The 11,511-nt window shown below is 35.7% G+C and overlaps 1 protein-coding gene and 1 long non-coding RNA gene across 2 annotated transcripts in view; one reads left to right on the top strand and one right to left on the bottom strand.

Moving 5' to 3' along the window:
• dpy19l1l (dpy-19-like 1, like (H. sapiens)) overlaps positions 1-7,269 on the top strand; it is a 12,000-nt gene extending 4,731 nt beyond the window's left edge. Inside the window, exons 4-22 of the mRNA XM_016549434.1 lie at positions 771-908; positions 1,027-1,147; positions 1,683-1,776; positions 1,935-1,992; positions 2,084-2,175; positions 2,665-2,764; positions 3,629-3,706; positions 3,793-3,879; positions 4,133-4,192; positions 4,272-4,352; positions 4,473-4,574; positions 4,650-4,721; positions 4,942-5,012; positions 5,722-5,746; positions 5,915-6,034; positions 6,146-6,320; positions 6,416-6,515; positions 6,622-6,747; positions 6,827-7,269. Coding sequence (XP_016404920.1) covers positions 771-908; positions 1,027-1,147; positions 1,683-1,776; positions 1,935-1,992; positions 2,084-2,175; positions 2,665-2,764; positions 3,629-3,706; positions 3,793-3,879; positions 4,133-4,192; positions 4,272-4,352; positions 4,473-4,574; positions 4,650-4,721; positions 4,942-5,012; positions 5,722-5,746; positions 5,915-6,034; positions 6,146-6,320; positions 6,416-6,515; positions 6,622-6,747; positions 6,827-6,998 — 1,872 coding nt within the window. The 3' untranslated portion in view covers positions 6,999-7,269. The remainder of the gene's footprint in view (positions 1-770; positions 909-1,026; positions 1,148-1,682; positions 1,777-1,934; positions 1,993-2,083; positions 2,176-2,664; positions 2,765-3,628; positions 3,707-3,792; positions 3,880-4,132; positions 4,193-4,271; positions 4,353-4,472; positions 4,575-4,649; positions 4,722-4,941; positions 5,013-5,721; positions 5,747-5,914; positions 6,035-6,145; positions 6,321-6,415; positions 6,516-6,621; positions 6,748-6,826) is intronic.
• A 3,349-nt stretch (positions 7,270-10,618) lies between these two features.
• Positions 10,619-11,511, bottom strand: part of LOC107737831 (uncharacterized) — a 2,545-nt gene continuing 1,652 nt past the window's right edge. Inside the window, exon 2 of the long non-coding RNA XR_001639825.1 lies at positions 10,619-11,188. This is a non-coding gene — a long non-coding RNA (uncharacterized LOC107737831). The remainder of the gene's footprint in view (positions 11,189-11,511) is intronic.

Here is an 11,511-nt window from a genome sequence, read left to right as displayed (position 1 = left end):
TCTAAGGCTGTATCTCTTCAAAGCTTTGACATAATGACAACAAACTTTGTGTGTGCCATTGTCACCTCACACAGAACACACCAAAATGATTTGATTACAGTGCCACCTGTTGGTCAAAAGTGATAAGCCATTTAATCATATTATTAGTGGTTGTATTTATGATTTTTTTCAGCCATTTCAATTACAATCATCCTAAAATTGCTTTTATTACTCATTGTTGCATTTGGTCTGATGCTCCATGCCATGCTTAGCTCCTCAATTTGCCTCTGGAGTGCTTGGCCCCGTAATTACTGCTTGCAGCTATATTTGTAACTTATTATTTTAAAAACTTCATTAAGTTTAATTTTAACAAATCAGTCAATTTTAACCTTCAATATTATAGTAATGTGTTCAACTGACTCGTATATTTTACAGCATTAGTTGAGAGATTTTTTTTCCTTGAGAAAATTTGGCATGTACTGTACTTGATATATATACAAAATAATCGATATCGAATCGAATCGGTAATCGAATCGAACCGCAAGCTTGTGAATGAGAATCGAATCGAATTGTGAAATTTGTGTCAAAACCCAGCCCTATAATTTACTATAATATACTATGTCTATCCGGATAGGGTTGGGACTGGCTCTGTATTATCCTGAGTTAGCCCTATATATAGCTCTCCTTCACCTTGCAACTCATTTTGTTAAATGCATAGCTTGAACTTTAATTGACATCTTGCTAAATTAGGTCATTGTCTCACAGCGGCATATGCTATTTTGTCTTTTTAGGGACTGTATTACTCATACTTTAAGACCATCATTGAGGCTCCTTCTTTCATGGACGGTCTTTATATGATCATGAACGACCGGCTCACTGAATACCCTCTGGTGATAAACACTCTAAAGAGGTTTAACTTGTACCCTGAGGTGAGATGAGTTCTTTAGCATCTTCTGAATATCAGTGAAATCTTTTTATTCCACAGTATTTGCTTAAAGTCTTGAGCTCTGACGTTAACCATCTTTTTTGCTCTCTTCTATACTGCAGGTGGTTTTGGCCAGCTGGTACGGAGCGTACACCAACACAATGGATTTCTTTGGGATCCCTACTAAGATGTGTTGGACCATCAACAGAGGGGAGGGTCTAGATCCAGTGGAGAGTTGTGAAGGTATTGGACAAGCCAAATGTCAAATTAGTATCCATTGTTTGGCCCACACATCTATTTGTTGTTTAATTTTAGAGCATTTGCAGTACAGTACATTGTTCCAAGAAAAAAACATCGTCTTATATTCGGGTCAATACGGTAACTGTAGAGCCCCACACATGATATTCAAACGACTTATTTTAGTTAGATTGTGGCCCACAAATTAAGTATTCACGACTTTTTAATTCATTTCATTGTGTTTTTCTTTATAAAAGTCACCTTTAATTTGTCTTGCTGTCTTAGAAAAGTTTCCTTCATTGTTGTAATGAAAATGCATGCTTTAGAAATAGGTCTTGAACCTTTTTTTTTCGCACTCGCTGACTTTTTTGCAACTTTCACTTCTGCTAACACACTCATCATAAGGGAAGATTTATTTTTGTAAAGTGTTATTGAGCTGCAGAAAAAAGTGAAAGCAGAAGGTGCTGTTTTATTCACTATGTGACTGACAGCCAAAAGTTCTTAATTTCACGGATATTTCACTTGAGTGGCTTTTCCACAGGTCTGGGGGATCCCGCATACTTTTATGTCACATTTGTGTTCCTGTTAAATGGTGCAATGATGAGCCTTTTCTTCATCTATGGAACATATCTGAGGTAATGCAGCCTAGATTAAACATCTCAGAGTCCTTTAATTGATATGGAAGAAAGTGCATCTTTTGAGTTTAGTTTTGATTACAAATGAGTTGATCCTGATAGCATGGTTTTAAAAGCTAGATCATAACATGCACATACTTTTTTGGCTATTCTTATAGTGGCAGTCGACTGGGTGGCACTGTTACAGTTCTGTGTTTCTTCTTTAATCATGGAGAGGTAAAGCAGACTGTTTTCTTAAGCATCTCTAGCGAATGTTTTTTTTTTCACTACAGTCTTTCTGTCTCTCTTTTGAACCCTTGAATCCCAGAGTACTCGGGTCATGTGGACACCACCTCTGAGAGAGAGCTTCTCCTACCCCTTTCTGGTTGTGCAGATGCTTCTGCTCACTTACATCCTCCGGTAACTTGCTTTCTTCCCCAAGTTTGGTGTAATCATAGCAATTTCATGTTCGTATTCAACCTTTCATGCTCATGTTCACTCTTTTTGTTCATACTTTGAAATGACTTAAAGGGTTAGTTCACCCAAAAATTAAAATTAGGCTGTGTTTTACTCACCCCCGAGGCATCCTAGGTGTATATGACTTTCTTTTTTTAGACGAATCCAGTCGGAGTTATTTTAAAAATTGTCCTGGCTATTCCAAGCTCTATCATTCCATAAAGTCATATACACCTAGGATGCCTCTGGGGTAAGTAAAACACAGCCTAATTTTCATTTTTGGATGAACTAACCCTTTAAGATTTTTTAAATATTATGTGGTCACCAGTCATATTTAAGCAATCTTTGTGTATTTAGGCTGCTTATGTGTATATTATTTATGATTATACATTCAAAGTTGGATTATTTCGTACAATTAAAATTAATCTTGTTGAATTTTTTTTATTTTGTAAGGACAAGGAACCCTAGCAAGAACACCATGATGGCTCTGGTAATCTCCAATATTTTCTTCATGCTGCCATGGCAGTTTGCTCAGTTTGTTCTACTTACTCAGGTGAGTGGTGGAAGAGATGACAAGATCATAAGCTTGCTGACCCAAACACTTGTGTTTTATGCTGATATTTGAATAAAGTACAGAAAGCAGCTGAATGTAGCATTTAGCTTCTGCAACCTTTCATCCTTAAACATCCACTGATAAGAGTTTGACTGAAATACACTAGTTTTCAAAAGTTTGGGATCAGTAAGATTTTAAAAATGTTTTTGAAATAAGTCTCTTACACTCACCAAGGCTGTATTTATTTGATCAAAATTATAGTAAAAACAGTAACTGTGTGAAATATTTTTACAATTTAAAATACCTTTTCTATTTGAATGTGTTTTAAAATGTAATTTATTCCTGTAATGGCAAAGTAGATTTTTCTCAGATTTTCAGCAGAAATTAGAAATCATTCTCAAATGCTGATTTGGATCTCCCATTTCTTGTTAATATGAATGTTGAAAACATTTGTGCTGCTTAATATTTTTGTGGAAACTGTGATCATTTTTTTCATGAATAGAAAGTTCAAAATAACAGTTCATTTGAAATAGAAATCTTTTGTTCCATGTTTACTGTTTCTTTTGATCAATTTAATGCATTCTTGCTGAATAAAAGTATTAGTTTCTTCTTTTAAAAAAAAATCTGACCCCAAACTTTTGAACAGTGTTGATAGATTCCTAATAGAAATGTAATACAGTTCACCTCCAGAGTCATTTGTAATGATATTTTGCCTGAAGAAAACCTACCGTAGATCAGCCTAACATGATTGCATGTCTCAGGAATATCGTGCAATACACTTTTCAATTTCATCTGTTATGAGAAAATTGTTTTGCAGCAAGATAACAAAGGATGCTATGACAAGAATGTTTGTGTGTTTTACAGGTGGCATCACTTTTTGTTTCATACATCTTGGGATATCTGAGTCCGGCAAAAATGCAGTCTGTCTTAGTGACACACATGGTAATGTCATCAGACTTGACTGATGGAGCCACAATATTGCTCATGTTGTCTTTCTGATTCACTGATGAACTGACTGCTTCTCACAGATCTCCTTGGCTGTCTGCTTTCTTCTGATGTTCGGGAACTCGATGCTGCTGACGTCCTTCTACGCCTCTTCACTGGTCTCCATCTGGGTGAGTTGGACAGAGTAAGGGCTCATTTGCTTGCTCAGGAAAGCACACAGGGAGGTATAATCGGTTTCTAGGACACCAGAAGCTGATATGATGAATGTTGTCTCGTGTAGAAAATGCTGGCACAATAGTGCCATAGTCTGGCCAAATAAGTATCCATGAGTAAGTACAAAGTGCATACAAATAGGAGACCTCAAACACAAACATACTGTGAAGAAACATGTCAGCTTTACTGGTTGGTCTGCTTTCATTTCAGGGGGTAATTGCACTCAGGGATCGTTTGGTCGGTATATTCAAACCTGGACTCTTCACATGGGTAAGAGCACCAGTATTGACTAATGCATCAGTAAAATGTGCCTGAATTGACTACCAAAAAACAATTGTGTTTTTGTTAGGTCATGCAGTGCTTTGCATGGGTGGTCTCCACTGTCATTCTGAAGTTCATGCTCTCAGTGATTTTTGGGGCATCAGATGATGTGAGTAAAACGAGAGCAGTGCTGTTTTCTCTTGCTGTGAACATCAGTTAGCTTTAGCTTCAGGGGTCCGTTAAACAGTTTGCAGGGCTTTTGAAATTTTCGTTTTGTTTTGAAATATAGGCCCACATCAGCAGTCTGATCAAATCCAAGTTCACAAGCTTCAAAGACTTTGACACAATGATGTACACGTGTGCAGCTGAGTTTGACTTCATCGAAACAGAGGTGGGTAATGTGATCTATTTCCTTGCAATCAGTCATCCGTTTCTCCTTTTTTCATTGTACTTGATTTGTTTGCAGACTCTCATCCGGTACATCAAAACCATGCTGCTTCCAGTTAACGTGCTGATTGTGGGTTTTATTGCTGGAAGGGTGAGTTGTTTTCACTTAGATAATGTATGATTTCCCTCTCTTACATTTTGGTATGTGTGTCCTGCTTTTATCTGTTTGCACCAATATTCTAGGTTTAAAGTTTTCTGTCAGTTTGGTGTTTATCAGTTGGTTTAGAGTTTAGCCTTTTCTCATAAGCGTAAGGAAATATACATACCAAAGTTCCCTCCATATGTTTTCTCCTTTTGTTTCCTGAGTACAGACTATACAGGACATGATTGGGTTCCTCAGAAATGAGAAGACAGAAAAGTCAGAGGATGATGAAATGGAGCAGTAAGTATTCTATACATCTTCAGCACTTCATTGGCATGCTTGATTTGAACAGTGAACAGAAAATATGTGAAAAAAATGTTACACAAAAGGGGAAAAAAAATTACACCGTAAAATAAAAAATTAGTAAATTAGATTTATTCAATTTTATTCTATCTTTATAGAAGAAATTTGTTTTTAAAGATAACACTACCATTTTTAAGAAGTCTCTTATGCTTACCAAGGCTGAATTTATTTCATCAAATTACAGAAATAATGTGAAATATTATTAGTTTAATTTTGTAATCGTTTTTTAAATCTAACCTATTCTTGTGATGGTAAAGCTTAATTTTCAGCAGCCATTACTAGAGTCTTCACTGTCACATGATCCTTCAGAAATTATTTTATTCTGCTTATTTGCTGCTCACAAAACATTTCTTATCAAATTTATCATCAACAGTTGTACTGCTTAATATTTTTTGGAAACCATGGTAGATTTTTTTAGGATTCTTTGATGAATAGAAAGTTTGAAAGAACAGAATTGGTTTGAAATAGAATCTTTTGTAACTTTATACGTGTCTTTACTGTCACTTTTATGCAATTTATGTCCTTGCAAAATTATTCTTTTTTTTTTTTTTACCTTCCTTCTTTCCCCTAACTTTTAAACAGTAGAATATATTTACATTTCTTTGGATAATATAAATAATTTAAACTTTGCTCTTCAATTTTTCAGGACCCAGATGTTGGCAAAGGGAGTGGTAAGATGCTTTAGTTTTGTTATGTATAGCTTTTTATGATTCAAGCTTTTTGTTTTTGTTTTATATATTTTTTCCCCTCCTGAATTGATATATATAAAGAAATGCATGTGACCCATGGCGTACAAGTTGATATCCAGAGGCTGTATTTATCTTGTGATGTGTGTCTAGCTGGTTTATCACAGTCTGCAGCTGGTGGCGTTTGCAGTACTGGCTGTGCTCATCATGAGACTGAAGCTCTTCCTCACTCCTCACATGTGCATCATGTCCTGTTTGATCTGCTCCAGACAGGTGACTGACCATTCACGCTCTATCACTCACCCCTAAATCTCCATATTACAAGGAAGCTGATTTGAGGAAAAGCTTTTAAATGAAATTAATATGTTTTGATTTCATCTGCAGCTGTTCGGCTGGGTAGGAGAGAAGTTTAAACTCCAGTTGACAGTCGTGGGAATATTGTCCATCATGGCAGTCCAAGGAGTCGCCAACCTGCAGAGTCAATGGGACATCATAGGAGAATTCAGTAACTTCCCTCAGGAAGAGCTCCTGGAGTGGATCAAGGACAATACAAGGCCTAGTGAGAAGCTTATTGCTGTTCAACTGCACAAAATGGAAACATCTCACTTCATGTGACCAGTGTCTGACTCCTGCATCCATGCAATATTCCTGTAGATGCTGTGTTTGCTGGTGCAATGCCCACCATGGCGAGTGTGAAACTGTCCACAGGAAGAGCCATAGTGAACCACCCGCACTATGAAGACGCAGGATTGAGGTAGACACGATTTAACATACATTTTGTAGGTACTTATCCTAATATTTAATCCTTTAATAATGTTCTGTTATTGTAAAGAGTTTGATTTCATTTTGTCCTTATTCAGAGAAAGAACAAAGATGGTATATGCCATGTACAGCCGAAAGCCAGCTGAGGTAGTGAAGCGAAACTTAATAAAGCTGCAGGTGGACTATTTCATCTTAGAGGACTCGTGGTGCACCAGACGCTCCAAGTAAGTGCCGCATACTTTGAATTAATACCGCTGTATGATAATTTCTTTGATCTCACATGTGTTTCTTCTTCATCTCCAGGCCCGGTTGCAGCATGCCTGAGATCTGGGACGTGGAGGATGCCCAGAATGCAGGAAAAGTGCCACTTTGCACTGTCATGTGGCGGGATTCACGTCCTCACTTCTCCACTATCTTTCACAACAACATTTACAAAGTCCTTCGAGTTCCCAAAACAGTGAGAGATATGAGATAACAGCAGTTTTTCCATCGCCTTACTGTTTTCCTGTCTTTGATGTGTGTGTGTGTGTGTATATACACAGCAATGATTATTTTTTGTGAAGGTCAGATGTGTTTTTCTTGAGCCTTGCTTCTGCCACTTTGGTGTCCGTTTTGTTTTGATAAGCTGTAAGAGATGTTTAAACCACAGTGAGAGTCAATCAGTATTGAATCACCCCTTTTCACTTAAAGGAATAGTTCACCTAAAAATGAAATTGGCTGAAAATGTACTTACCTTCAGGTCATCCCAAGATGTAGATGAGTTTGTTTCTTCATCAGAACAGATTTGTCCAAACGCATGCTCATTCTGATGGCACCCATTCACTCACTGCAGAGGATCCATTGGTGAGCAAGTGATGTAATGCTAAATTTCTCTGAATCTGTTCTGATGAAGAAAAACTCAACTTCATCTTGGTTGGCCTGAATCAATTTGCAGCAAATTTCCATTTTTGATGTACTATTCCTTTAACCATCTGCTCTCATGCTTGTTGAAATGTCTTTTATTAGGATGACTGTGATTTTTGCCATCGATGGTGCTGCTGTTTGCCGGTTGAGTTTGGTCCAGACAATTGTTTACTTAAATCATTTCATTTTTTTGTTGCAAAAAATATTTTATTCAATCTCTTTTCAACCTGTGAAGTATTGTAAAACACTTTTCGTGTATAGTTTTAACATTTACATTTATTTTGGGCAGATGCTCTTACCAAAGTGACCTACAAAAAAGTTATATATATATATATACATATACACACGTATATAGTTTGTGGGAGGATTATGATAGTCTATAGTGTTATTTTTTTTAAATCTGCAAACTCAATTTAATTAGTCAATGGTTGTAGATAAACTGCTTGTTACTCTTTTTGTGTGTGGAAATCATGATCAGTGTTATGTATTAGAGATTTTTTTCTTTTTTATCCTTTAAATGTCTTGCTCAGTTGTATTTTAATTTGGATCATGTCTGTTTCTGTACTGAGGTTTACCAGTGCTAGCAAGTCTTGTGCTCATTTCTCAAGAGTCAGGAAATAGAAACAGAAAAGTTTTTGCCCCAGTTCCTTACCTGACGTCATGTAATAATAATAGTCCTTTTAAAAACCAAGCTGAAGGACTGTAATCACTGCCAAAGTATTATTAAAGATATCAATTTGTTCTATGTGTTCTGTTGTAATTTAGAAATGTCCTTTACATTTCATTTTGCATGCATGATAAAGAACTTAACTTTCATTTTGTTTATCACAGAACATTTATTTCACCAATTAAATGCTATTTAAATCATTCATTAGATCTTTTTGTTTTTGAGTATAATGTTGATGTTGATATTAATGCATCATGTACGTTTTCATCAAATCAACTGGACAAAGTGGTCAGACTATTTTGCTGGTGAAGAAATCTGTTCTTTTTTGTTTGTAAATTACTAAGAATATAGATAATTTAAATTTTCTTTGAATCGTCCCCATTCACGCTCAAAAAAATATTATTTGGCTAGTGTTAAAGTGTGCCTTGAAAGTTTATTTAAAAATTATGATTGAAACAACCACTTTAAAGCTACACTCTGTAACATCTGGCCCTCTAGCGGTTAAAAAAAAAAATCAAACTGCACGCGTCTTGCGGCAGATGAGTGCTGCGGTTGCGCTTCTGCTCTTTTTTCGTGTATGTGGTTCGACTTCGAGGCACCGGTGAACGCATGGCTACAGGAAATGAGTGTACATCTTATCAGAGCAGGTTTAAAACAAAAAAGAACAAGCGGGGATTTATTTTGAATGTTGCCGTTTTTAATGATCTATGGTCGATTTTTCTCGTTCGTTGCGACTGTTTCAGATTCATGTAACCCGCAGCGGAACTACGTCTGTTTACGGACATGACTCATGCATGCAATTTCCCGCGAAATCCGTCCCGACAGCTCTAAAATAAACCTATAATTATTATTTATAGGTTATGAAAGTGTATGGGGGTAAAATAAAGACGCAGTTTGGAAGACTACAATAATATATATTTTAAGTTACAGAGTAAGTGTAGCATTAAGATTATTCAGGAAAAAATCCCACACAATAAAAACCAACACAAAAGGTAAAGTCATCAGACACATTTCCTTTTTTTTTCCCTTTAATAAACAACTTCAACATTACAAAAGACAGCTCTCGCCCCTGTGTGTATATATTGTACAAATTCAAAATTTTGTATTTAATGTCCTACATTTTCTTAAATATTGATTTGGCCAGTTCAAACGGGAAACATCTGTCTGAACTGGGCAGAATTCTGTAAAAGTACATGTTTAATACATTGTGCAGACAGAAGCTCAGAACACCACGGCAGCAATACTTGTTCAGAGTCTTACTGTGAGGCTAAAGGAAGATACTAACTGCATATGACTGAAAACCTTCTTCAGGATATTCAATTTTATTCCCACCCACAGACTCCAGCATTTATTGATCATATTTAACAAGCAATTTGCTGCAAGAATAAAAGTGTACAGAATGAACCTACTGAATTACAAATCAAAGAGTGCTTTCACGTACAGTATAGCAGTCAGAGGTATTTCATTTTCACTGTGGGATCTATGAAGTGCTGTGTGAGTATGAGGACAGTAAGCTTGTGTACTACTGCATGTATATCACAAATCAAATGAGCTATACAGACTTAAAAAAATTTTTTTAAAAAAAAGCACATTTTTTTGCCCTTGCAATTCAGAGTTTACAACTCACAATTCTTCCCCCCCCCAAAATTGTAAAATAAAAAGTCACAATTACCTTTTTTTTTAATCCCGATATGGAAATAAGCTTCCACACAGTATAAACCAGTTCAAAAGAAGTATATATATATATATATATATATATGTAAAAAGTTGACAATTGCTCTGGAGTATTATAAAAATTGCAAAAAAAGGTCAACATCTGTAGCCTTTAAAATGTTTTTGGCATGAACAAAATGGCATAAAAAGACAACTTTTTTGTCCAGTGTAAAATTAAAAGGTCAGGCCTACAGCCGCGATGGCAAGCCTACCTAAAGTGCACATTAACACCAGTAACAGAAGAGGAAAGAAATGACAGGCCAACAACACTGCAGCAGTCCTTCTGCCCCATCATGCCTCTGCATCGCCTACTTAACCATTAAATCACCGTTAATAAATTAGTTGATTAACACATTGTAAAAATTATAAGTACTAACAATACAAAATTCTATTTTATAACACTAAAAAAGAGAAACAATATAAACACATGAAAAAAATGTGAGGGAAAACTTTAACACAATCTGGAGCAATTTACATTACTCAAGTTTGAATTCTCTGACCTGCTATTTACTTTCAGAGTGACTGCAAGAACTGATCTCACTTTGTGCTATCCGACTGTTCTAATATAGTATTTGTACATAAATCAAGTAATCTGTCAGACCGTCAATGGGAATGACATTGTTACAACTGAAGTACAATAATAATAATTTACTTTGTATTTTTATTCATATTTAAATGTCCTTCATGTGACATTTTGAAGTGTTCGCTTTGCACACTCTTTTTCCAGTAGTTTGGAAGGTCAGTCATGCAGCCTAATGTCACCAACTTTGGTCTCAATGAGGCATTTACTCATATATGCATTTATTTATAAAAAATAAAAATAAAAAAAAAAGCACTGCAACAAACAGCATTTTAATGTACTTAAAGAAAAACATCCAGGGTGATGATCTGAAAACTGGTACCGTGAGAAACAGGATTTTGGCATGTAAAACTAATTCTAAAAGACTTCGTCTTCACATCTATCTTGAAAAAAATTAAATGACAAAATGAAGTAAAAATATGAAACCTACTGGTCTGAGCTCTTCATAACATTCCCTACAGTATATGTCTGAAATCATGGTGCTTTATTCATATTAAAAACAAAATGTACAAAATAAAAAGGTTTGTTGGTTTGATTAAAAATAGAAACAGAGATAAATATACCTGGAAGTCATTTCTCAGCCCTCTATCGGGCATCTCTACCTTTGGCTTGACTTAGGCAAGTTGGCAGGGCACACAGAACAGAGCAACACCATTCCAGACTAGAGGACTCTGGGAAGGGCCCTGCACGTGTCCACAGTGAGCTCTCAAAGTCTCAAAATCATAATGACGTCTCTGTATCCACACATTTATCCCCCTGCTCGTCTTCCGCATTGATCTTAATACTAACCGTCTTCTCTTCACTGTAAAACAAAGACAAAAGATTAAGGAAAAATTTACTCAAAGCAGACACCCAGCAACATTTTTCTAAATGTTAATATCGCCATACTTGCAACACACAGTATCACATTCAATGAAGCGCAAACAACATGTCATACATAAGGAAATATTCAAAAGCAAATCCAGCACACACTTTTCACAGGCATTGGTTATAAACAATGGATAGAGGCCTGGTCACATGACGATAAATATAAATAAAAATAAGCAAACTAATACCTTTTATAAAATATAATTTTTTATTTAAAATATACTTTTATAAAATAAATAAACAATATTATAATTTTTT

The sequence above is a fragment of the Sinocyclocheilus rhinocerous genome, unplaced genomic scaffold (genome assembly GCF_001515625.1).
Source record: "Sinocyclocheilus rhinocerous isolate Xijiao unplaced genomic scaffold, SAMN03320098_v1.1 scaffold1876, whole genome shotgun sequence".
NCBI lineage: Eukaryota > Metazoa > Chordata > Actinopteri > Cypriniformes > Cyprinidae > Sinocyclocheilus > Sinocyclocheilus rhinocerous.
The sequence above is the reverse complement of the archived record's forward strand: the minus strand, read 5'-3'. Positions and strand labels throughout refer to the sequence as shown.